The 27,370-nt window shown below is 44.5% G+C and overlaps 1 protein-coding gene across 1 annotated transcript in view; it reads left to right on the top strand.

Moving 5' to 3' along the window:
- The first annotated feature begins 10,166 nt into the window (after positions 1–10,166).
- FER1L6 (fer-1 like family member 6) overlaps positions 10,167–27,370 on the top strand; it is a 93,625-nt gene continuing 76,421 nt past the window's right edge. The window contains exon 1 of the mRNA XM_054193519.1: positions 10,167–10,268. Within this exon, the coding sequence (XP_054049494.1) occupies positions 10,249–10,268 (20 nt within the window). The 5' untranslated portion in view covers positions 10,167–10,248. The remainder of the gene's footprint in view (positions 10,269–27,370) is intronic.

The following is a 27,370-nucleotide window of genomic DNA, read 5'->3' as shown; positions in this document are numbered from 1 at the left end:
GAAATGGAGGGGAGTATTTAAGAAACGGCTGAGATTCTCTGGTGATATTATTCCAACAGTTTAGGCTGTTTAAAAAAACAAACAAACCAAAACACAATGAACCACACAAAAGGAAACTACTACGATACCTTGCAAAACCTCTATAATAAAATCAAGACAAACTTGGACATGGAAATACTTGTGAAAAATTTCGAGCATTGATCTTGTCAAAGTGATGACCTTGTGCCCTACCCACTAGGAAAAATCCCTTCCAACTTGCTGCTTTGCTATCAAAAAATGTGACATTTGTCCATTTTCTTTAGCTGAACGGAGCTATTACTGACTGAGTAGTTTGCAAGATCTAATGAGAGCTGAACACCATCTGGGATGCCTAAATCGGGGCCAAGTTATCAGATGTTCAGAAGTGCCAGTGTGGCTATTGTTGAAGATGGTTGCCGGGCCCAAAAGGTAACGTAATCATTTGGAAAGCTTGTTTTGTTAAAAATTCATTCCTGAATTGACCGAATCAAAAGTTGCCAGTTCAGAGGCAGCGTTGGTGTTTTCTCGCCCAGTTCATTTGCACAGTCAGGCTACGGAGCAGAGAGTTCACGGGGGGAGCCTTTACCTCCAGGTAAAATCAAATGAGGGGGAGAGTGACACCTTGTATTGGAAAATGGGGCCACACCTGAGAAGTCTATCAACCATACTGGGAGTTGTTTTAGGGGCTCTGAATTACAGTGTTCGGGGGACTGGGCATTTTAGGGACTGTAGTACCTATGCTGGATGCTGAAGACAAGTTGTCTGCATCTGGGCCTCTGCTGTATTTTGGTTTCTGGAGCTGATCTGCGATGATGTTAGGTCATCAAGAAGAGAGATCCTACCTGTTACCACTGTAATCTTCTGTTTAAGACCTGCATGCGGCTTTGAGCTGAGCCATATGAAGACATCACCATTCTGGTTTGAGACATCAAGGAAGAAAATTAAATAAGGAGATAATATAAAACCTGCTTTACAAATTATCCCACAGGTATTACAAAGGCGAAGTGGTGCAGATAAAATGCACGGAGCAATTCCAAATCCATTAGCAGCGGATGTGCTTAGAAGCCCCGCGTCTATTATGGAAATTTGTGGGCAGCTGGCCATAAATTGCTAAAAACCACGTACTCCAAGCAATGGCTACGAAGCTGAGGCTGGAATAGTAACAGGGGAGCTGCGCAAGGCGCTGGCGCTAAGTGTTCTCTGTAACTATATGCACACATAGAAACAAAGACAAGGCTGGGAAAATCAGAACTAATGGCAATCCAACTTATAAAGGAGAAGTCATCATTTCAGAAGGGCTTATAGAAGGAATTAGTCTGTTAAATGCAGAAATTCAGAAAAAGGAGGAAAATTGTTAAGTATAATCAGGGGCTCAGTCCTTCTTGCAGCACAAGCATTCCAAAGGCCTGGTTTGCTTTGCCTTTTCAAGCCTATACTATACAATAAGATCTAAACCAATGAAGAAGCTTGCAGTGTTATAGGTACAATAACCACTTGGTCCTGCAAAAGGGGAGAAGGTATACAAATAATTCTATGGGCAATGTTAACTTCAAAGCAACTTGTTTGTAGAAAATTAGGTTTGAGGCAACAGAGGAGGCTAATAAGATGAATTTTGGAAAGGAGAATGAAAGATTCCTGTGGGCAATGCTGTGTGAGGTTTTAAAGCACAAAACGCTCCCTGATGCATATGACCAAGCAGCTGAGGCTTGGAAGCTTGCCTAGAAGTGGGATTTGTATTACGGACACTGCTGAGAAAATTATGTATAAACTTGTTTCTGTTGAAGTAAAAAAAGGCAAAAGAAGCATCTGCTGACATATGAGCCTAAAAATGTCACCCGCAGGATTTCAGATTCAATTTAGATGAATAAACTTGTTGTGGATTAAAAAAAACAACAGAGCCTATCTATATGGGATACCAAGAACTCCAGTTGCTAAAAAAAAAAAATTCTTTCTCTTTTCTAACGCAACACAGCTGAGGAAGAAAATAAACTGACTTTATCATGTTTTCAACTACAGTTGTGCGGACACAACTGTTTGAATGGTTTATACAGAATTTTGTCAGAGAGGGAAACATCTATGTCTGAGCTGCATGGGAAGCTGCGGGAATGCAAACGAGGAGAAGAAAGTTATTTGACTCACATGGGAGAAATCTGGCCACATAAAATCCAGTCTCTCCATGCGGTAAGTAAAAGTGAGAAAGGGATGTACGTGAAGCAGAGACGTCCCTTTGTATGATACCTTCAAACCCTTGGGAAGTGCTGATGTAACAGCAGTGGGGCATCCAGGCACGAGCCTTTGTAAACTACATTTGATTTTGTTAAGTGAAACCAGGTGAAGGGGGTGGTTGAAGCTTTGCCTGTGGAGCAGAAGGATAAGGTGTCAGTGATCACGCTGCAGGGCGGGTCAGTCTGGTCCATACTCGCATGCGTATTTTGCAAGCATTTTTCAAGGCCAGGTTGGATGGGGCTTTGAGCAGCCTGGTCTGGTGGGAGGTGTCCCTGCCCATGGCAGGGGGTTGGAACTAGGTGATCCTTCCAATCCAAACCATTCTATGATTCTATGATGTCTTTTCTATTTGATGCCAAAATCAAACATTGCAGAGTTCTTGAGTGGTATCAGCTAATATGGTATGGGGAGACTGCATTTGTAGCAAGACTACGGTGGTCTGATGTTTTGAGCTTGAGGGGAGTATGTGAACAGAAGCTACTCCCTTCATGGTGTTAGTTATTAGATACGTCTTCTTGTTATGCCAGGAAGTGTAATCTTACTACCACAAGACTGGGGAGGACTATTAGGTCTTTTATTTCACTCTTTCCTGGGCCATGGTTGCAAATGTTAAACCTGAACGTGCTAGGATTGCTCAGGGGGTTCCCCTGGTAGACGTCCACACCTGCATGAGCCCTCTAGAAGTGTGTCAGGTCAGCCAAGCTCTCAAAATCCTTCTTTACCTCCATTGACCAAGACGTTCCAGAAAACTAATTCACATGTGAACATTTAGTCTGCAGACATCTGGCATTAGGAGAGATGAATCTCGCCTCTGTCAACCACATTAGGTGGATCATGACCTAGCAAATTTTGTTACTTGCAACACAGGTGCCTTCTCAGAGGAAAGGGGAGAGAAAACAGCAGAAGAAAAATAGGAAATTTGGCAGCAGCTTTAAGTCCCTCCTATGTGAGTGTTGACCTGTACATGGCCGCTTTCATTTTGCACCTTTTTTTTTTAAGGTTTGCAGGTAAGAGGGGAAGTGGATTGTTTTAAGATGGGGGTAAGCTGATGAGATAAGTGAAATGAAATGAAAGAGAGCCTCTGTGTCTGCAAAAATGACAGTATTCTGGAGACTGATACTGTATATGCTTTCAGCAGATTTACAAATATTCCTGTTATAAAGGCAATCACTTAGTGGGTGGGTTTGAGAGAGAGAAGATACCAGTGTTGTAGGAATTACAGCATGGGCTACAGAGATAACAGATCTTCACCACGTTTATTTCCTGGTGCTTAAACGCAGCAAGTCGGGGGCGGGGCGGGGGGCAAACAGAGCATTTAAGGCTGTTATGTCAGGGAGTCAGAAATGCGACCGAAGTAGCATCATGACTACGTAGTACCGGTGTCCGTGCGTGCTCAGTATCCAAGCCTGCAAGGTGCTGAGCACCCGTGGTCCCACTGCAATCACAGCGAGGAGATTTTGCCGAATAGTCCCGCGTGCTCCAGCCCATAGATTTCACAGTGGTGCAGCCCTTCTCCTTGGCCTGCCTATAACTCATGCTGGAACTGGTTCTCAGTTTCCTGTGGTGGACAAGATGGCTTCATGCTGCTGAGATGGGCAAGGTGCCGCAGTGTACGCAGGTACGTCACCTGCTTTCGCACACAGCTGCCTGTGGATGGAGGAACCAAGCGTCCTGGTCCCCATGTGGCTGCCGTGGGGCTTGGGACAGATGCTGTTGTGGGTGCTGGAGAGTGGGGCCATAGAAGAGGACAGCTGGTGGTCTCTCTAACTGTGGTCTTCTTCCACACCAGCTGCGACTCACATCCTGCAGTTGTGTGACAGATGCCTGCATTTGGAAACGTAGGAGATGTCTGGCTGCACTAGTGCTAATGGAGGGGGGTGGCCCTTCCTAAAACCCTTGTGGTGGTGGAAGCTGAAGCTTTTCCCCCTCAGAAAGGCTATAGGGGAGCAGGAAAGGTTCAGAGAGGACAGATTTGATGATCCAAAAGATGGAAAGCAGCTGAGAACAACAGAGTTGGTGGTGGTTTCTGAAGATAAAAAGAGACGAGGGAAGGCATGGTCTATATAACCTAGAATGGCCTGGGGACGGGGGTGGACATTATGTTCACTGCCTCTTCCAACACAAGGACTCCAAGCCAACAAATTGCACTAAAAGTGTCAAAACAAAAAAATGTTTGGTTTAGGCATCAGGTTTAGCCAAGCTGTGGAGCAGGTGGCACTGGGGAGCTGTGGTTGTTAGAGTTGCTGGGGTGCTTTGCTCTTCCTTCTGTCCCCCCTAATTCAGCTGCTACAGACCAAGAAAATCCAACTGTTGGGGTGCTCAGCCCCCTTAGCAGGGTTTCTCAGGAGGGTGCCCTGCCATCATTTCCCAGCAGATATTGTTCTTGCCATAACTGCTGCCATCTCTGCTAATTGAGAGAAAGGAAGCAGGGCCGCATCCTTACCTCTCTTTCTCTGGAAGGCTTGGACCTCCATCAGACCTCATGCCTGAGCGACTGCTGGCACAAACGTCTCCAGGAGAGGGTGGCCCAGGCTGACGCTTTGTCCGGGCTGTGGTGGGGCAGAGTTCCTCGCTGGTGTGTTCCAGACTCCCCACCAGCTTCAATTAGGCAGCATAAGATGTCTGCCTGGGGGGTTTCCTCTTCAGAAAGCAGAGAGAAAAGGGCCATCAAACTTTTATGGCAGGTTGTAGTTAATTTACATGAGAACTCTCCTTCCATTTCAGTGCGTGGAAAATGTTTTTATAGTAGCTGTGCATGATGCCTGTTCCAAGCCTTTTACATCAATAACCCTCTTTTCAGGACTGAATTTATTCATGAAAACCCAGCGACTTTCTCTGGGAAGTCTGAACTGCTAGAGAATCCAAATGTGATGATCTGTTAATTGTGAATTTAAAAAGCCTTGCTTTAAAAATGTAGTGTATTTGAGACTCTTGTCATCTGTACTCCGAATGGAGTAGTTTTACCCTGAATTTGTTCTGTTATATCAACATTACATGGTCCTGTGCTAAGTAGCAACAGCTGAACTGCTTTATCTGTTCAACACTGTAGTTATGTATCTTATGCAAAATGCTTCTACAGAGAGAAACTATGAACAAGTGTTTCCTGCTCATCTTTGCCATTCCACTAAAGATTTTAGAGGCCCTCATGGATCCCACCCGTTTGCCTTTTCCAAGCACCAGTGTCATAATTTTTGTAGCTATAACCTGGCTGGAAACTAGTCCATGCTCTTGGTCACCTGAGTCACTCTCCTCTGTCCCCTGCCAGGTTCCACTGTCTTCTTTTGGGAGGACTGCCCCGGATATTAGACTGCCCAGAACATTAAAACTAGGTGTATAGAGTCGCATAATACTTTTTGTCACAAAATGAACAAATGATGGACGCTTTGTCTACAAAAGGGACTCTTAGACATGACCACTGCATAAGTAAAATGTCCTTGTCATGAAATCCTCAAGTGAATTTTCACAATAAACCGCTCCATTTGTCTGTCTTTCCCCTTTCCTTCTGAAGTGCATGAGAACATCTGCCAGCTTTGCATCTGCCTGGCTGGAGCCCTTTTCCTCATTGCCTCTTCTCCCGTTTCTGTCCAGCAATGTGCTTTACCCGGACCGTGCTTCTCCTTGGCATTTCAGCACTCTGCGTTACTCAAACCCTCCCTTGCAAGCACAATGTACTGCTCAAACTAATAATGATAACCATGTAATGAAAGCTAGCCACACCTTTCGGCTACTCCCATCTGAACTCTCTAAACAGCTCACCTCATCAGGGCTTGAGGAAATATTAGTGGGTAAATACTTATGAGTCATGGTGGTTTCTAGAAGTCACCTGCCCGGGAGGCAGGACAGTGCCTGGGCTCATGTAATCCCTCCTGAGAGCTCTCAGATCAGCATTGCATCGCTGGAGATGGGGTCAGACCTGTTTCTGCTTCCCCGCCCCCCCCCCCAGTATAGAAAGACACAATGTCTTTCATGTTTAATCACCAGGTGGCTGTTTTGAAAAATATGTTCACAAACATTTTTCTTTGAGTTTCTTTGTTCTTAAGTTATTAGGGTTAATTTATACCAAACCAAATCCCACTGTCGGAGGACAGTAGGAGCCCCACTGTGGATTTCCAACACATTCAATCATTATTGACTATTTATACTACAAAAGTCTATAAATATACCCTGCCATTTTTGCGAGTATGTATTAATCCTGAAATATTGGCAGTGCAAAAGCCGGGTATTGGCATGCCTTTCTTCTTCCTCTCCTCAGTGCGGACAGCACACCATCACCGCGGTCACTGCTTTTCAGCTCACAGTTAGTATTTTGCAGCCTCCTCTGCCCCCGGGGTGCTCAAGCAGATCAGACAGACCACGTTGAACTCCTGGGCAACCTCCTCCAGGGCGCTGAAGTGTCCCTCATTTCACTTTAATTCATTTCACTTCCAAACTTAAGCAAACCAAATCAAATTACTGTCACAGTAATTCTGAGCATGTGTCTCTGCACACAGATTAATGCACTTGAATTTGTCCACTTTAAAAGTTAATTCAGATTAACTCCCCTGGGCCCCCTGTGCAGCAAAGCATTCAGTGGTCTCCCACAGAGCCAAGAGACTGGCATCTTCCAGGGAATTAGAGAAATAAAAATACCTAGGGTGAGATTAATGTTCCTTTATCTCATAAAGCTCCTTTCTAACTCATGCAGGGCAGTGAGGCACATCTCCGCTGGCCTCCTCTGGACAAAGTACATTAGGAAGTGCCCTGGAGTGGTGAATCGAGGGCAGCTGGACCCTGCTGGATGTCTGTCACCATGTAAGATGATTCTCACTCCTTAAGGTGGGTCAGTATCCTAAATGTGAAGTGTAACGCAAATGTGATGTGTAACGTAATGATCAGTGGTGGCTATAATATCCACTGAGCTAACCGTGCTCCAGAAAAACGCCCCAAATAATTATGAAGTGAAAGAGCTCAGCCCTGTGGGAGGCCAAATCTGGGAGCTGGATTGACTAAGATTCAGCCATAATAGCTTGGAATGACTTTGCAAAAAAGTGAGTTTCCATCTTTTGTTTTATTCAAATCAGTTTTCAGGAATCAGCCCTGCAGCATTAACAACTGAAAACAAGTGGGTCACACACGATTCCCCTAATCTGCTGTATCATCATGTGCAAAATGGAACGCTATAAACACAGGCATCTAGTGCCATTAGAGGTGCCAGGGAGCTCAGCCACCCACACGTTTCTGGAGCAGTGAAGGGAGACTAAGCTGGATGTCCTGAAGCATCATAGGTGGCACAGATTGCCCCTGTTGAGGCAAAATTTCACCACTTGCATCCTTATTGCTGAACCTGGGTCGTCTCCAGTTGTTGTGCTGATGTCTGCACCCACCTAGACATATCTAGAGCCCTTCCTCAGACAGCTGCTCAAAATACTTTGTCGGGATAAACTTATCTTTGCGCGAAGGAAAGAAGAAACAGCTCTCCTGGTACCTTTACAGGCCTCACAAGGAATCTGTGAATCTGGAACAAGTACTTAAAATTGTAGTTTCATCAGCATCTGAGACAACCTGATGGCTCCATCTTCCCTCCTGTCCTTCTTCCTGCTCCCTGTGGTGTGACAGCTCTCCCTCCTTTCTTCCTGGCTTCAGGTTCCCTGGTTCCTCCTGCAAGATAATTCCAAATTGTCCACTTGTTTCTGGTGGATTAGTGAGTTAAACTGGCTCAGAGCATTGTTGCTACAATCACAGAATCACAGAATGGTAGGGGTTGGAAGGGACCTCTGGAGATCATCTTGTCCAACCCCCTGCCAGAGCAGGGTCACCCAGAGCAGGTTGCACAGGAATGTGTCCAGGTAGGTTTTGAATGTCTCCGGAGACGGAGACTCCACCACCTCTCTGGGCAGCCTGTTCCAGTGCTCTGCCACCCTCAAAGGAAAGAAGTTCCTCCTCATGTTCAGGTGGAACTTCCTATGGTCAAGTTTGTGCCTGTTACCTCTTGTCCTGTTGCCTGGCAATAGTCGGCGTAACATGAGCATCAGGAACATGGCTGAGAGCAGAAGAGGGGATTGGTAGAGGGGAGTGATGCCCCCATCCCTTCTCAGCAGCAGTGAGATGTTAAATTGGCTGAGATTGCTGCCTGAAACCCCGCCAACGATAAATGTCTAAACTAGATGGTACGAAGTTGTCCCTGTGTGTTTTCCTTAGCACCTAGAACATCTATACTGATTAGCCAAGTGCTAAAAGAGACATAAAACCTAAAAAAATAAACAAAAAAAAATCCTAACAAATGTTGATGCCCTTTATTGTGTCACCTGACACAAAGCCTTTTTAACCAAGATGGAGAGCGGTTTCTGTTTGGAAAGATCCCAATTAACCTTCATGATATAAGACATTCCTCTTGCCAGGATATCAGGCTTTTCTTTTCTTCCCCATTTGCTCCTCAACTCAACTCTTCACCAATGCTTGAACGTGAAATGCAAAGCTACTGAACCGAGTAGCAAAATGACTGCGCAGGCGGTATAGTGCACAGTGAGCCAGGTCTCCTCTTTTTGTGCTAATTGTATTAATTGCAGCAATTTTTTTATCCTCTTGTGTGAAAGGCTTTTTTTAATACACAAACCAGGTTTGCTTTTGTAGACCTGTGCAGCACAGCGAAGCATGCACATATTTTTGATATGAGAGATGAAATGGTCAGCTAGTTAGCACCCTCTGTATTTGGTCAGCAGGGTGACGTTCAGTTAGTTTAATTAGGTTAAGCAAGACCTGGCCCAAAATATGCCTGTGCTTTTCCCCAAAGTTTACATTTGTATTGCTCCAAGAGCTAATGGAAATGTTTCATTTGCTGTATTGCTGTGACACTGTAGTGCATCATTTGCTGTATGAATAACTTGAAAATATTATACGATGCTTGCAAATGCCCCAGGGAAGTAAGGAACTAGAATCATTCCCATATTGCAGCTGCACAAGCTGTAGTTCAGAGACAATGCATGACTTGTGTGGTCACAGTAACATCGACATTGCTACGGGGAGCAGATTTCATCCCCGACCTCTGCTATAAATCCTGATATATCTGCACAGACCATTACCAGTATCAGGATATAGGATCATAGGACAGGACCACAGGAGAAATGAGGTTGTAAGGGCTGTTGGGAGGTCTTTAGTCGAATCTCTTGCTCCGAGCAGGGTCAGCCGTGAGCGCAGATCGGGTTGCTCAGGGCTTTGTCCAACCAGGTGTTGAGAACCTGCAAGGACAGAGACTGTACAGCCTCACTGAGCAGCTTGTTCTCATGCCGAACTGTCCTCATCATGAAAATATTTTTTATTTTTTTTTTATATCCAGAACATACAGGGAGCAATATCTCTGAACTCTGGAGGGAACTAAACTCCTGAGCCTTTTGTTGTGCCTATCCACTCCACCAGTTTGTCTTGGCCAAACTCCCATTGATTTCATTGGGATATTTGTACAATGGGAAAATAGTCTGGACCGGCAAGTGTGGAGAGGGTCTGTGTGTCTGGAGAAAGAGCAGAAATAGTATTAATGGTGCAGCAAATACCTGACTTGCACGAAGCCCTGTGAAGGGAAATGCGTACCCCTTTTTGGCATAGTCACACCCCAGAACACCAAACTGTTGTGTTTGTGGAACTGTTTTATGAGCCAAAATGGTGGCTGAGCCATAGGCTGGTTCCGCCTCACCGCAGCTTCAGAGAGAACCCACTCGTGGCAGGAGGAGGAAAAAGTATCTATAAAGAAGCACTATGAGCCAAACCCACCGAGTTTTGCAAGGCTTCACTAAGCAGCTAACTGCACTTGTACACTTCAGTGCTCTGGCGAACCTTATCTGGAATAAGAGTCATGAATATCATTAAGTGTTTAAACAGCCTCACCCCACTGTGGCAGATATCTCGGTGAGTTAATCATAAATACAGACAGAATCCCTATGGCAGCCAAAGCAAGAAGAGTGGTGTGTCTTGCAGGTGCTGGATGAGTTCCTGAAGGCCGTTTTGACACGGGACAACAGGAAAGCATAGGAGATGGAGGGAAAAAAGCCAAGGTAATGTCTCTTCTATTTTTCCCTTTTTTTTTTTTTTTTTTGGCAGTGAAAATACAAAACATTCTCCACTGAGAAAAAATAAGGTTTAGAAATACTTAAAGGCTTAGAATTTTAACATTAAGGTGCTTGTGTGAGTGTGTCGTTTACGTCAGCAAGTTTTGTGTTGGTACAGGTTTATCCTTTAAAAGTGTTTGAGGAAAAATCATTAACTCCACCGAACTGCAAACGGGAGCAGATGAATGCTGTATCTTTAGGGTTTTATTTTCCTGTCTGCTGTTGTTCAGCAGTGTAGCATCTTTGGGATTACCCTGGTTCACACTTGGTGTGCATCAACTCATCGGTGCAAGTAGGAGAACAGAAATCACCCGGAGTGGCCTGGTCCTGGGCTTTGGGGCTCGAATGTACGAGAGCGGTTTCTGTGGCTTCATCAGTTGGTCTAACATCACTGGGATCTCTCCCTGTAGTTTTGTGATTCTGCCTTGAAGCAGTATCTAGAAACAGCATGCCATGTTTCTTAGGTAGATGCATGTATTCTTGACGTTACCCAGTGAGAATTTTTGATTTCAATACGATGCATCTAAAGGCAAAATTTGACACTTAGGTCTTTTAGTGCTTAGGTGCAGCAGCTGGAAATAATCTCATTTTCCTGAGATCAACCCAATTCGTGAGTTGAGGATTAGCTCTAATTTGTGAAATGCTTGTTTTTCATAAGGAAAGGATACTGGCTTTTTGCTGAAAGGGAACAGAGGAATGTATGGGTGTTTGTGCTTATGAATGTATATATATGTGTATAACCATGTTTATTTGTATGGTTCTGTATTTCTGTTTAGAGTTAAGATTATTTAATTAGCATGTCCTGCTTATAGTGTATTTTCTTGTTTCCACCTTCTTTTGCAGTAGAGCTGAATGGGTACTAGCAAACAGGTTTTGCCCGGGCTGTAGTAGACCAAACCCGGAACTTTTTCATGGATTCTGTAGAGTCTTTAGGGACTTAGGATGTGGAACTGAGATCAAGTTTGGCCAAAGTGCTTAGAGGATTTGCCTAATTAACTTATATAAATTAACTTATATTAATAGTAATTAACTTATATAAATAGTTATATAAATTAACTTATATAAATAGTAAATAAATGGTAGTGGTTAAATAAATTTAATATGGTGACAAATTGTAACTTGTGCCTGCGTTATATTCTAGGACAACTGCACAATGTTTTGTGAGCGAAGAGAAAGCCATGTTTTGTTTCCCTAGTTTTTTCCTTCATTGAAACAGTCTAAGAAAATGTACCTAAAACTGATCTAGCATTATCTCTGGAAAGATTTAGAAAAATTTTTCTATTTCTTCTTTTGAAATGGATTTGTTCTGCTGAGAGAACTACATGGTTCTGGAGCCCAAGTCATTTATTATTCTGTGGGTCTGATGCTGCAGACAACAGAAATCTCCATCAGATATCTGGGCTGTTGGATTACTCTCTGCACCAGAGAGTTTGGGTCCTTTAAAATTGTCTCTAAACAATAAACTCTAAACAGTTTATTAGCTTTGGAAAGTGGTAATAGTTTGTTTTTCATGGATTCATTTCATTTCAGTTGATGTAGTTGATTTTTAAGAAACCATAGTCACAACAATGCAAAGTGTTCTAAACAAGCAGTGCTAAAGCGCTTGAGAATTTGACTCGTTCACAGGAAAATGTGAAATAGCACAATGACATGAATCTGATCTAAAATACATTAATACCAATTTCTTGTGCGTCTTTTGCTTAGATTGGTCTTTCTGACATCAAAAGGTTTCTGCTCTGAGGGTGCTGAAGTATTTGGCATTTCATTCAGTTTTCTTGCGTACTGCTATTGTAACTTCAGAAGTGAACCTAGTTTCTATGAGTAGTAGGGAAACATGAGTAATACCAGAGCTGAAATTCTACTTATTGATTCTGATTTTGTCTCAGATGCAGTTCTGGGATAGCTCTAGAGAAAAAAGTAGTTGCTGCAGGGTTTACATCAGCATACCTTACAGCAGGATTTTATCCACTAAGGGTAAATGATGTGACTTCAGCTCTTTATTAAGATGTCAATGACTGATTTAAAAAAAATTGCACAATTACTATAAATGAGACCAATAATCATTTTACAATTGAAAACAAAGCACAGTTGTTCCCACTTGCGTATATCTTGTTGCCACCCCAAGGCAAAGGCAGCTTGGGGCTGAGGCAGGCACGAGGAGCTTGTCAGAAAAAACACACAACATGCGGCAAGGAAGGAGCTGGGCCTCCCCTTGGCAACTTCTGGGCGGCTGCAAGAAGCATTTGAGCATGCTGGCACCGTCACTGCTTTGGAGGAAGGTTTGGGTTTCTCTGTAAGCACTCAAGGAATTGTGATCCCTCATTTTTCTGCGCCGTGCTATGGATTGTCACCTGCACCATTGCTGAGGGAAAGGCAGGGGGAAAATCCCCTCGTGAGCTCCCTGGGGAGCATTTTCCTCTCATCAGCCCTGTGCCTAATGACGCAATCTTGTCCTCGTGTGTGACCACGAAATGAACATCTGTTGGGGCTCCGGGGCGCTGACGTGTTTCACTGGTGGCATTTGGCATCTTGGGGCTCCGTTGCTCAGTGTTGGGGGTTGACCTCTCCTGGCTTGGTTGCCTATGTCCAAGCGTGGGGTTTGGATGTGTCAGTGCCTGCAGTTTGTCTCAAGCCAGCACGTCCCCACCTCCCATGGTAAAAGTCCCGGCACATGAAAAACTTGTGAATTCAGATTTAGAGCTCTGAGTATTGGGCTGTTGCTCAAGATAGCCTTAATTCATAGCAAGCCATGAGGTATGGATGCAAGTGTTCCTTACAGGGAAAGGCAAAATCCAGCCTGAGGGTTGTATGACCTGTCTGTGTAGAAGTAGCCCCCAGTGTTAAGTCTGTAAACACAGAGGGAAACCTCCTGCTGCTGGGTTTGTACCTAGATAAAGTCTGGTGGCTTATGAGGCCCAGAAAGTGCTCTCCACTGAGAAACAAACAAAAAAACAAACAAACAAACGGTTCTCTGAAGTATTTTGAACAAGTACTTCCAGAACACTTTTTGCCTCAAGGATGCATAAAATGCAGCCGTCTTCCTCTTTCCTCATTACATGCCTTTTTCTTGGCATTTTCATGGGTCAGGGTGATGTACAGGCACTGGAGAGCAAGCCTGTACCTCCAGCAGGTGACCTGGGAAGTCTGGGGCAGCGAGGTCCTGCTTTCACTCTCTGCAGATGGAGAAAGCTGCCCTAGGAGAAAGGGCTCTCTTCCAGCCCTCTTTGCCCTGGGGAATGTAGGAAATCATCAGTGATCTGCTGTGACAACCAGCCACTTGCTGCACACGCAGTGGCACTGGGATATCCCCTGCCAGCGGTGAAATTGCTGCTCTTTGAATCAAGTCGTTCCTCTTCTTCCTTACTCCTTGTTACTTCTTTATTGCTAATTTTTTTTTCATGTGATTGCCTTCTTATTGTTTATTACAGAGCTACTGTAAAAGCTCTGGGAGGCTGGCCTTCAGGTCTTGCTCCTAAAGCTGCTAATGATATCACTGAATAACTTCACCTGACAAAAATGAACTGCATGGACAGAAAAGGTGGCTGATGGTGAGGTTTTTGGATGGGACTTGGAAAACATACATTGACTCCTGTGCGTAACACCAGCCTCGTCTGTGCACGCCTCAGGGTTTTGCTGAATTGGTCCTGATGCAGCTTCTCCCTGCTTTCTGTTGTATTTTATGTTACTTGTACCAATATTTACTTCTGGCTTAAACTCTTTATTACAAGCCCACCAAATAAATACCATCAGTGGGGACCAGACCTGTAGGCATTGCCATTCTGGCAGAAAGCTTGCTACTCACAGGACACAACTCAGCCCTTGTTATCCTCAAAGGATGCCCGTAATGACTAGACAGGGCTTCGAAGAGGCACCACCAGGTGGCATTTGAGGACCAAAGCACTGGTGGCACAGACAGGCTTTGCGATGTCACTTGCTCCTCCATCAGGACAGAGTGATGGACAATCTCACTTAGGAGTGGGGAGATTTGCTGACTCCAACCATAAGCAGGCAAGAACTCACACTGCTGTCTCCCCTTCACCGACCCAGAGAAATGCGGACATTGAGTTACTTGTGTAATGCCCTGAGGTAGAGCTAAACTGATCATTTTCATAAAAAGATGAGCTGTGCTCCATGTGGGGGTCCAATGCAAGGGCAGGGAAACCCTTACATTTAGGCTTCTCAAGTAAAATCCCCCGGATTTTACGAAAGTATCTTTTTTTTCTTTCCCCCCCTCAAAACACTCTATTCAATCTCTCTGTGTTTTAAATCTCTCTCTGTCTCATTAAGAAAGTTTGATATATCTTTTTTTTCACACCGTCTTGCTCAGGCTTGCCACATGAGGGTGGGATTAAGCTGGACAAATGTAGATGTCTCAAGTGTCTAGACTCCCTTCCCAGTTGATGGGGAGAGATGAACCCTTCTGGTGCCTAATTCATTTGGATGAATTTCTGATGTCTACTTGATATGGATTACCTGGGATGACTGGCTGGGATGTAGCAGCCTACCTTTAGATGTCTGAAGTTAGGTAAGATAAATCTGTCACTAGTGTCTAGATGTGTGGCCACAGATCACGCTCAAAAACCCACCATACTGTGACTTTAACGGGCCATTTATGTCTTTTTCCTCTCATGCTTTCTGGTGGAAATGCTGGCCAGGTGGCTGAGCTAGATCCAGCTGGTGTAAGTGGGGAAACTGTCGGAGGGACAGCCAACTGAGCATCTAACCTAAATTTCTTTTCCAATGTTGATCCATATTTCCGACTTTATTTACGTGTAAGTCACTCTGGAAATCTTGTTTCCTAGGATTGTGTTCTTTTCTTTTTTTAAGCTGTACTTCTGCAAATATCAAAATTGAAGTGAAGCGTGTTTTTTCTGCTAGCTCTGTACTCTTGCTGCCTTCTGAGGAGATGAAGTGGATTTTCTGGGTATTTTATAGAATTTCTGAAATACACAATATTTTCAGTGAGAATGAATATATTAATTTTTTTTTTTTTGTTTCTGGCTGTGCAAGCCATGCAAAAAGCCTGGAAGAACCATTATCCAACTTGCACATGCAGACTGAGGCTGAGACGTGATGCAGTGACTCTGGGCTTCCATACTCTTAGAAAATAGGAGATAATTTGATTTAATTTAGCCTGCAACAACAGACATTTGTGTTAAGTGAAATTACTTGGCATTTCCAGCAGCTAATGGTCTATACTGATACAAGGCAATACAACTGTGTCTGAACCTTGTTCTCCTCGACTGTGTCTCTTCCAAGCTCAGGGCTTTGTCTAACTCTAAGACGATGGGTTTAGCCAGCGCTCTCAGAAATGCTGCCTTGGTAGAAGTGGCCAAAAAAAGCACGTCCCTTACAATGGACTCCACAGGTGGAAAACTAGCAGGCTTTGGTGTGTCCCTGCTGAAGGCAAAGGGGTTCAAAAGTCTCCTATGCATTGTGGCTTCCTCCAAGACAGAGATGTGGTGGGATGGTGTGGTCTCTCCACCAAAAGCAAATGGCTGTATTGCCTCTCCCAGAGTGTCTCATGTTGCTCCAGCTTGTGCTTGTTTGTACTGGGGATTTGTTGGTGGCAGGGAATTATAGAAGATAAAAAAGACACTTGCTATAATGCATGACTTGTGACAAAAATAAGCAACCCTTTCTAAAGCCAAAATCAGCTTTCACTTCTCACCTTTTTTTCACATGCTTTAACTACGTCCCAAATAATCCTGCCTTTTGGGCAAGCAGATAGGAACTACAAGCTATGATTTATAGCCTAGCCTCTATTGGAGTATTAACTTGTTCCTTGATTTTGCCATCTTTAAAAAAATGAGCCTATGCTTGCCCTCGCAAAGCTCTCTGAAATCCTCAGAAGAAAGCGTTTCTAGTTATTATCAGGTAGATATTTCTGCTGCATTAATGAGGAATAAACAGAAAGAAGTGAGAAATAAACAAAAGGCAGCATCTTCTGAAAAGGGCTTATCACAGTAGAAAGGCAATAGGGTGCTGGGTGGGATTATTCTGATTAATTTTAGGTATTATATAGGATCCAGGCTGCTTGTTGTCATTGAGGGAAGGATTCTTCCTGAAAACAATTCACATAATACCAGATAAGCCTTTGCTGTTAAACGCTGTCTGGAAGAGCCTGTCTGCTAGGGGGGACCCTGCCTGCTAATAGGCAGCGGGACCCTTTCCCTTCCTCGACCCCAGCAATGGTGAACACATGGGGGACTTTTCTTTCAAGTTTGGGGTAACAGTCCTATTCACCACAGCTCAGCAGCTCTGTTAGGGGCTGTAGCACAGGGAAAAGCAAATCAATTGTGCTATGGAAAATTACTTTGGTGATGTATTGCTTTCCTTCCTCGGTATTATGAATACCCTCAGCAAGTTTGCAGAAGACGCTAAGCTGATTGGTGCGGTTGATTCATTAGAGGGATGGGATGCTATCCAGGGGGACCCCGAGGGGCTTGAGGAATGGGCCCATGTGAACCTTGTGAAGTTCAACAAGGCCAAGTGCAAAGTCCTGCACCTGGGTTGGGGCAATCCCCAGTATCAATACAGGCTGGGGGATGAGGGGATTGAGATCAGCCCCTCAGAGAAAGACTTAGGGATGCTGGTGGATGAAAAATTGGACATGAGCTGGTGATGTGTGCTTGCAGTCCAGAAAGCAAATCATGTCCTGGTCTGCATCAAAAGGAGTGTGGCCATCAGGTGATTTTTCCCCTCTACTGTGCTCTCATGAGACCCCACCTGGAGTCCCCTGCCATGGCTGCATCCAGCTCTGGAGTCCCCACCACCAGAAAGACATGGACCTGTTGGAGTGGGTCCGGAGTAAGGTCACAAGAATGATCAGAGCAATGGAACACCTCTCCTATGAAGAAAAGTTGAGAGAGTTGGGATCGTTCAGCCAGAAGAGAAGGCTTCAGGGAGACCTTATTGTGGCCTTTCAATACATAAGGGGCACTTGTAAGAAAGAGGATGGCTTTATACCAGTGCCTGTAGCGACAGGACAAGGGGCAACGCTCTTAAGACCTGAAAGAGGTTGAACAAAAGGAAAAAATTTTTTATGATGTGGGTGGAGAGACACTGGAACAGGCTGCCCAGGGAAGCTGTGGATGCCCCATCATTTGAAGTGTTCAAGGCCAGGTTGGATGGAGCTTTGAGCAGCCTGATCTAGTGAAGGATATCCCTGCCCATGGCAGGGGGGGTTGGGCTAAATGGTTTTCAAAGCTCCCTTCCAACCCAAACCAATCTATTGTTCTGTGATTCTATGAAGAAAAGATTAATTATTTCCTTGTATGTTTATACAGAAGAGGGGCTATTAGTCATTCCTCCAACAATCTTTCTTCATATAATAATCCGTGTCTTATTTCATGTTTGGGTTTTTTTTCTTCTTTATTAAATAGTTCCAGTAAAATATGAATGAAATTTGAAGCACAAGGCTTGCAGACCTGACCCTTCACAAGGTGGTTCATTCCAAATTTTTATTTGGAGACAAGCTCCTTGCCAGACTATGCAGACAGCTATTTTTGTCCGGCCATTTCCATCTCTGATACTAACAATGCTTGCAGCAATTGCTGGAGCTTGGCTGCTTCCAAGCACCTTGAGAAATACTGAAGTAACCGAAAGTGCCGAGTTCAACCAAATGTGCTTATTGTTGACAAAGTGTGAATCATACCCCAGAACAGCAAACTCTTTTGAGTTGCACCCTGTAAAGGCAGGATGCTCTCAGGGACATTGATGAGAAGCAAATATTGAGACATAAAGATGTTTATTTTAGGAACTAGTAGTGCTCTAGTCATTAAGTACAGCCTTTGTTTGAACAGCTTCCCTCCAACTCCAGTAAAATAAAGGAGCAATATTGATGAATGAGGTTATGTTGACAGCTATGATAAAAGTGGAGACAGGAGATCTGCAAGATACAGCTGACTTTGCATGAAAGGATGATTTTGTGGAAAATCTGGGTGTGGAAAGTCTTTTTACAAGTTTGGATTTTCTGGTAGTAGATAGAAAGTGAATTGCTGCAATACCAGTGGAGGCTGATTTCCCATCCAGTTTAAAGGGGTTTGGCAGCATCAGCATGAAGCATGTGTACTTGTGGCTGGCCTTTGCTACCTCCTTGATCAGCACCTCCAGGGGGTCACCTAGTGCTGAGTGGCAGCAGCCCAGTGTCCTGCTTGGAGTCCTTGGAAGCTCCCTGGGACTTGCTGGGGCAGTAATGCTCCTACCTAACGCTCTACAAATAATCGTTCAAGGTGATATTATTTTTTTTCTCTCTCTTCAGATTAGTTCAGGACGGGAGAAGGAAGGAGTTTATTTGACCTGGCAGGGTACAGGCTATCCAGAGTGAAAATCAAATCACCCTGCGATGACTGCTGTCTGAACTTGGACACAATGATTGTACCAGCTATTTCATAAAATGCTCAATTTAAACTCAGTATCTATAGAAAAGCTGAAGGCAGCATCTGCTCTTCTGACTTTCAAAAGATAAAAGTCTGTTATGAAGATAATCCTCGGAAGTCATACTGAAGATTTATTTGAAAGTTTTTCAGAGCAGGAGGTTATTCTGGAATATACGACTGCTAAGCTCTAGCATTTCACAGCCCCACTGAGCCAGAAATAAATGAATTCTTAGCACTTTAAGAGAAGTGGGATATTCATCCTGTTTCGAGAAATGTCAGAAACGCTTGCTGCTAGCCCCTTCATCTAGGAGCATCTTTTACATTGGTCAACAACAGTCTTGTGACTTACTCAGACTGGGCCTGAAGTAGCACAATAAGAAGAGATTTATGGTGGAATGATAGATTTACAAAGGAAAGAGATCCAATGTTGGTGAAGTAGGATCACAGGGACATAGGACGTGAAAAGTTGCTGTCAGCATATGGGCAATGCAAAAATCCTGACTTTAATCTTATACATACGCAGCTGTAAATAGACAACTATATTATGTGCTCAAGAATTGGCAGTAGATTGTGGTAAATCTCTGGGAGGGCAACCTACATCCCTTATTCTCCGCATTTGTCCGTAAGGGTCCTTGCTACAACTTTTCTGAGCCTGAAATGCAAAATAATAATTAAAAAAAAAGGCCGTCTGACAGACAGAGTGACTTCCGAGCTGCTTTGTGCTCAGACACCTTTTTGTTTATGGAAACCAACCTGCTTGGCCTCCTGAACAGTCTTTAAACTTCATGTCTACTTGGTAGAAAATCTCATTGTGTATGTGATGAGCTCAGATGCCGAGTACTTCCTGCAGCAAACAGTCTGGTTTTGTTCCTATGCCAGAAAGGATTCATTTGGGATTAATATTTCCCTGCTGAACGGCCAACCATTACGTTCCAGTGCAAACAACGTGCTGATAAAACAGAAGCATCTTTGCAAATGTCACTGCTTAATTGGCATTCACAGAAAATTTCTCGTCATCACTGGAGAGTGATGAACTGGTCAGCAGTTTGGGAGTTGTATTGGTGGGATGTGGGTTTGGGCCATGAGTCCTGACAGCTGGACACTGGACCCTGCACTGAGCAGAAGGCAGAGCATTGTATCCTCATCAGAGCACGGGGGAGCCCATGGCTTTGCCTTTGAGACCGACGGTGTTCAGTAAAAATAGGGCAGCCCTAAGGATGTTTCCTTAGGCCAGGCCACAGGGCAGGCAGCCTTCAATGACTGGGAACGTGTGTACGGGGAAGGGAGGGAGAGGAGCTAAATCCTGTGGCTTAATTCGTACCTTGACAAGAGACTAACTTCTGACTTGGGGTTGGTCCTACAACAATGCCCAAACCTTACATCTTACTGTGTGCTAAGTCCACCCAGATGGGAGTTATTATTCCTCTTCCCTTCTAGCTCCACAGTAATTTACTGACAAATCCTGCCAACAGTCTTCAGAAAGTCGAAGCTAAGTATGTTCAGAGTACTGCAAAATAACAAGCCCCTTGGGGAGAAGTAGGATGCACAGCTGAGCTGCAAAACACAGGCTTGTACAGTGAGACCTGGCACCGACTGTGAAGGGTTGAACCACTGACTGTGAGAAATGGCTCAATAAAGGATACTTGTCTGCCTGACTTCATGGGAACAAAGCTAGGTCCTGTTCAGGACGGAGACCCAGGGTTGTTTTTACACCCACAGAGCGCCAAGTGAGGTATCGGCACTGACTATGGGCTGATTATAGACCTCTCCTGGCTGACCTGGCAATGAGTCGTCTCTCTGACCCAAGGCTGTCACTGATGCTTCGTTATTTCTGTAGATACAAGAGGTTTGTAGGACATTGCAAAAGTAGAAACAAAGGAACTAGCAGGGGGCTGAGCCACTTTGTGCTGCCTGAGCCACGCCGCAGCACCTGAGGTAGGACCAGGTAGGTGGGAGGGGAAGCCGGGACACGGAGACCTGCCAGCAGCTGCACCGCTGCCTTGAGGCAAAGCTGGGATCACAGTTCAGGGCGCCCTATGCACTTCAGTATGTTTTTTTCTTCCTAAAATAAAAATTTCTAGTAAAGCAAGTGCAAAAAGATTGAGTTAGAGATGATATCACAAAGCTGAGGTCCCCCTAGGCAGGGCACTGAATGCCCTGAATGAAAAACACTTCCACAAAGCATTTATTTTGTTTTTCAAATTTGAAACCCTTTCCTTTACACCAGAGCACCCATCAGTTCAATATTCAGTTAGAAGTGCACCGACTGAGGGTAACCCGGCAGCATTGCCCCGCACCAGCCAGGACTCGCAGCGGTTGGCAGGATCTGGCTCTCCATCCCTGGCTGACCGCCCTGCAAGAGGCTCACCAAAGCTGCAGGAAGCATTGGGAAAATGCTCCTGCTACGATCCAGTACAGATACTTCCATATCTGCACTTCTCTTGGCCCATGATCAGCTCTGCAGCATCACTTGTAAAAGTCAAATCCTGCATTTTGTACTAGGCTCTACCAAACCTCTTTACTTATTTTCAGCTGGATCATTAGCTAGATACCCCTGCATAGTTTTTAACACATGGATTCTTCCCTTAAAAATTACAGTAATCCCGTTTCTAGGGCTACCCAGTCACTGAGATAACACACCAATTTATACCTGCTGAGGAGATGGCCTATTGAAGTTTCTCAGTTCTTCTAAACAAGAGAAACAAAGCAAAGAACCAAAACGCTTTCTCTCAAATAAGGTTGTTCCAACACATTGAGGACTCCCCAGCAGCAAACGATTTGAGGTTCACGTTCTCTGACATACCACAAAATAAGTTAACTCCTGTTTATAGCTGCTTGCATTTGGCAACAACATGCCGAGTTCGGGACCATTTAGAATCATAGAATGGTTTGGGTTGGAAGGGACCTTTCAAGGCCATCTAGTCCAACCCCCCTGCAATGACCAGGGACATCTTCAACTAGATCATGTTGCTCAGAGCCCCGTCCAACCTGACCTTGAATATTTCCAGGGATGGGGCATCCTCTCTGGGCAACCTGGGCCAGTGGCTCAGTCCAGATCCCACAGAGCAAAAGGCACTGGGTCCTTCAGGGTTTCAAAGGTGATTGAGAACAATATTCTGTACCCATCAGAGAAGTCCAAAACAATACGTCTGGTTTGCTAAGTGCCTATGGTAGTTGCGAGGAACTATTTTGTTCAAGCCTTAGAGGCACTGGCCCATCTCTGTAAACACTGTGGTTTCAATCAGAGCACTTCTCAAACTACACTTAAATCTCCTGATGCTTTTCCCATGGGACAGGTCCGATCAAATATGAGAAAAAACCTCTTTACGGTGGGGGTGACAGAGCACTGGAACAGGCTGCCCAGGGAGGCTGTGGAGTCCCCTTCTCTGGAGATTTTCAAGACTTGCCTGGATGCAGTCCTGAGTGATGTGCTCTGGGCAATTCTGCTTTAGCAGGGGAGTTGGACTAGATGATCTCTAGAGGTCCCTTCCAACTCTGAAAACTTCCGTGATTCCGTAAATGTTTTAAATCCATTAATGGAACAGACCACCCAAAACTACGGAAGTTTATGGATGAGGCAGGAGTGAGGCTGGAAACAGACTATGTCTTGATTTCCTTCTTATCTCTTCCCTTTCACTGTAGACCTGGCTTAGCCCAGGACTGGTCTATTTTTTTATGAGAGAAGAGGGGCTGAGTCACTGGTTTAATGTATTGACTATTGGAAACCTCCCCTTATGTAAGCTTTCTATTTCTTGACACTCCTAAATGTCCTTTGACTTGGTGCTGGGCAGAGCCCCCACCTCGGTTTATCAGACAGCTCGGAGAAACACCCCCTTTGTAAATACAAGGAGTTTTCTCTTCGGCCTCAGATTCATAAAATGAATCCCCAGCACGATCTGTTGGGCTGTTCCCATGGCACAGAGCAGTTCATCGGGCAGAGGGATCCCTGCCCTGCGCCGCCTTGCACAGCCAGCACGAAGGCATCGGTGCTGTGGCCGGCGGGTGATGCTCACAGCCTGGCCCGGGGGGCGGTTTCTGCTGGACGGCAACAGGAGATGCAAAGGCCAGGCGGCCTCTCAGCACGGTGGGAAAAATAAATGAGTTCAACAAATACTACTGGGGATGGATTTACTAGGGGAGGGGAGGAAAGAGGCAAGGCTTAGGGAAACATCACCCCCCAGGCAGCGATTTGTGATGTGTTTTGTGATCTGTGTGGGATGGGTGGTGGAGGCAGGGTGTCAAGAACCAGCCACCTTTATTTTACACCATTTTCAATAGGATGCTGTCAACAACTTGCTGAAGAAAGTTTCAGTTTTGGCTAGCACCTCCCTGAAGCCTGTTATCCCAAGCCTGGATACCTCAGGGGGCATTTACTGTGTGCCACAGCAATAGACAGAATTATTTTGGTGATATTTTTCACTGCCCTTGATACAATGGCAGTTAGAGGCCAGGACCCCACTGTGTTTGGGCTGGGATATGTGCACAGAGGCAGTCTCTGTCCTGAAGAGCTATTAGTTTCACTAACAAAGACAGGCAAAGGGTGAGGGGCAAGGAATTTTCAGTACAATGGTTGTACCGGTAGGAAACATCACGTAGATTGGTTTCAATAATTCAGCACGTATCTGCTATACAGCAGCCATGACTTTCTTAGTGATTAATAATAAAAGGAAGGGGTGGTTCCTGGGAAAAGGCTCCCTGTTGTACCAGGTGCTCTGCAAACATGGATAGATTTCAGTATATATATAGGCACACATATGGAGCCTGCTTCTGCCCTGTTTGTTGCAGGGCAGCTGGAAGAATAACAATGCGGTCCTTCCTGGCCATGAGGAGAGGAGATGCCAGCCTCACAGCCTTTCCTTACTGTTACTACGCTTAGTTATAAAACAGTCAGTGGGACTTCTCCTCCACGCCAACACTTGCCAGTCTGCAGGCACACAGACTGAGGAGCAGCATACACGTTAACATCCATGTCTTTCACCATTAAACCTCCCCTTAAAAAAGCCCAAGGCGGCTCAAGGCCGGCATCCCATATAGCCTGGGGGCTGATTTACACCTCTTTGCGTGTTGAACCTTGGCTGTTAAAGTTCGTAAGTCTGAAAACATTTCAAATGTTCAAACAAAATTAAACAGTCAAAACACAGAAAATCTCTTCTTTCTCCTTCTTCCCAACAAAGTGCCTCCTCTTTAGACCTTTTAAGCAAGAGCTGGTTTTGTTACCATCTCAAAAAAAAAAAAACCCCACAAAAACCAAAAAAAGAAAGAAAAAGAAAAAAGTTCTGATTAGGACAGAGCAACTGCTGAAAGGTCACCTCAGCTTTTGCTACTCAAGTACTAATTGGGTGGTCAGTGTAGAGCCACTGTTTCCAGCTGAGGAAAGGAGATGCTTGCCGGCTTGTTTCAGGTCTTATGGGAAGATTTGTGTGCCAAAAAGAAAGGTATTTGGGACCTGGATGGTGTAGGTGGCTTCCAGCCTTCACAAGAAGAGTTTGGTTGTCCGGATGCTGGTGACCAAAACTGATCAGCCACTGGTGGGTGCTCAGGGTGCCTGGGACTCTCTGCAGAGCTCCCAGTTCAGCTTACTCAGTTGCAAATTTTAGGGCAAGGTAGTGAAACTGTTCTACGCTGGTGTCAGTCCTGCAAGACAGTCTGCTGTAAGTCATGCAACAAAAAGGCTGATGTTGTCTTTTTTTTTTTTTTTTCTTTTTTTTTTGGTAATGTTCCCAGGCTGTGAGCAATGCTTCACTGAGAGGGCCCACTGGCTGCTCACGGTGTTTAGGATTTCATCTAGAAACGGAGTGCTTTAAAACCCGGCTTTGGTGAATGTGCTTTCACGTGGCAGTGTTGTGTGGCGTGTCCCAAGGGACCACACTGCCCTGCTGTCAGCCAAGGCTGCCTGGACTAGATGTGCTACTGTACGCTATTATACACATTGCTACCCCCTTCCTTAGTGTAGCTCGTGCTTTTCGCTGAAGAAGTTATTAAGCCTTTCAAGGGAATTAGAAAGCTAAAGTAACTGCCTGGGGCATAGACACATCACCACCCAAACCTAAGGCATGTGCTGCTGGTGATTTCTGTTATGGTTATTATTCCTTATGGTGGCTTTTTTGGGTTAAAAAGGGAAGGAAGTAGAGAGAAAGTAAGAAAAGAAATTGAAGAAAAGCACCCCCATAAAAAAACAGAATAAGAACTTGAGGCTAACTGTGGACTTCAGAAGGGTGAATGAAGAAAAAAAAAAAAAGGCAATTCATAATTCATTTTCTGCTCCACTGGAGAAAAGGGGATTTGGCACATGCTTTTTAAAGATATAGGATTGCACGGGATATCTGATTTAATTACCGTTTTTCCTCCTAGCAGAGCTTTGCCCAACCACTCAAGTCAAAAAAGAGTATGACTGGCAGGGCAGCTTCTGGACAGTTAGGCTGGAAGCTTGTCCCTTGTTGAACCCAGGCAGAGCAAATAAGCCTGACCTGCAAAGTCACCCAAAAGAAACAAAAAGGTGCAGGATTTTGAAGGTGGCTGATCACTTGGGTTAAGCCACCTAACAACATTTCATTTCTCTGCTGCGTTTCTCACTGCAGTAAAACCACTGATGCCTCACATGCTATGGGTACTTCATCACAGCAGGGAACTTAATTATGTATCTTGGGAAGAATGAATCCCCCCCACTCTGCTGGGGTTCAAATACGTGATTACAAAGAAGTCCTTAAAGAGACGTTCAGCCTCATGGTAATAATCCTCTCTATAGGTCAGTTGCCATAATAATAGAAACTGTTATCTGTTATCCTCTCTATAGGTCAGTTCCCATAATAACAGACTACCCTCTCTATAGGTCAGTTACAGTTCCTCTGTAACTTGTTCTCAGCAAGGACTGGAGTATGTCCAGGAGGAAATGTCAAGGAAGTAGCTGTACATACGGAGGCAAGAGCTGTGATAACGTGAAAGTTTACTAACTAAAGATAACACATATTAATCCTTTTAACTGGGGAGATGAGAAGAGTTGAAGGGGGAACCACAAGCCAGAGCCCTGTATGGTGGGCTGCAATAGAAAGAAGTCAGGCAAGTTATAGGTGGAAAAAGTGAGGAAATAGAGAAAAACAAACAATGTTCTTATTAAATAATAATAGGGTGTACATACATGAATACTTACAATAGGCCTATTTTCCCCAAGAGTGGTTGGTTGGTCTGTCTGAAATCTAAACCTGGACAAGGTGTCTTGGTGGGTGGGAAAATCTCCGCATCCTTTTAGCTTTGAGCTGTTGCTCGAGGGCAGTGTGTGCCTCGCTGGCTTCCTCCCACAGGTCTCTGCAGAACAAGAGTAGTCAATGTTTGTACAGGGATAAGTCTTTGCTCCTGTTCAGTGTTTACCATCTTGACTAACCAGGCACCACACTTGCTACCAGCAAGTAGCAAACTTCCATGCAGCCTTAAATGCAAATAGGAGCTTGGAGACTCTGTTCAGAATGTAAGAGGTTGCGACTGGAAGAAAGACAGAAGAATGGAGCCCTCAGCAGTGGCACCTCAGGCCCACAGGTATGTCTAATACCCTCAGGGAATTCTTCCAAGGTTTGAGTAAAATTCAGCTAATTATATTTAAAGACAACTTCTTGAAGGAAAAGAAACCAAACAAGTCATTTAATGTTTAACTGCTCCTGGCAGACATGATTATTATTGCTGGTATTTGTCTATTCCATACTGCCCTTTTGCTTTCTTTAATCGTTTCTACCTGCAGAAAGTCAAGGAAGACTTTCTGAGACCAGCAGGTGTTGGCTCAAGCTCCCTGCGGAGCAGGGAAAGGACTCTAAGAGGTGCAGGAACAGGCAAAAAGAACCCCCTGTGTGTAATAACTGCATTCTTTATTTTGTAGGTGTATGTTAGTATTTAGTAATCTGTTACCCAGCTCTTGTTCGTTGAACTAAGACAAGTTGTTGAAAATAACCACTAATTTGCACCTGTTCAGGATGCGGCTTCGTTGCTGTCATGACTCATGATGTATAAGGGTGCTAAAGCCGTCAATAAAAATTCATTGCTTTTCTGCAGAAGGGACAGGATTTGGCAGAACCAAGGCTATATGTGCCTGGGTAAATGGCCAGTGTTTGAAGAGGTCCCGTGCTCTGGCGTTGCTCTCTCTGAAGCCTTCTCAGAGCTTTGGAGTTTGAGATCATTTGTGGCAGAACTGTGCATAATTCAAAAGTTCAAATTATAGGTTGTTCAGAGTGTGTTTGAATATACCTGGTGTTTCTTCTTCCAGATCATCTTTTAGGCATTCTGCTTATAACAGCATCTAGGGAAATAATATTTTTTTAATTAAAATGCTAAAACACGGAAGCAACTGGGTCAAAACATAAGGTTGCCTTCACCTGAGTTTTTGCCTCCTGAGAGGAACCAAGGGTGGATACTTGGGAAAAGAGTCTGTGAACCAGGCATGAGGGATTGATCTTGCCCTTAGCAGTTACGTGCAGTTAGGAAGTTTATGAGCTGGATGGATATTGGACCCTCTGGCCACTAACTCCATAAATTTACCTGAAATCTCTTTGAACTCTTTGGGCTCAACAACCTTCCTTGTGACGTGCCTTATGATTTATGTGTCTCGCTGAAGAACACTTCTGCTCATTTGTTTTAAACTTGTTGCCTGATAATGTCGTCAAGTGCTCCTGTTCTGTGGTCTGG

This window comes from Rissa tridactyla, chromosome 2 (genome assembly GCF_028500815.1).
Source record: "Rissa tridactyla isolate bRisTri1 chromosome 2, bRisTri1.patW.cur.20221130, whole genome shotgun sequence".
Classification (NCBI taxonomy): Eukaryota; Metazoa; Chordata; class Aves; order Charadriiformes; family Laridae; genus Rissa; species Rissa tridactyla.
The sequence above is the reverse complement of the archived record's forward strand: the minus strand, read 5'-3'. Positions and strand labels throughout refer to the sequence as shown.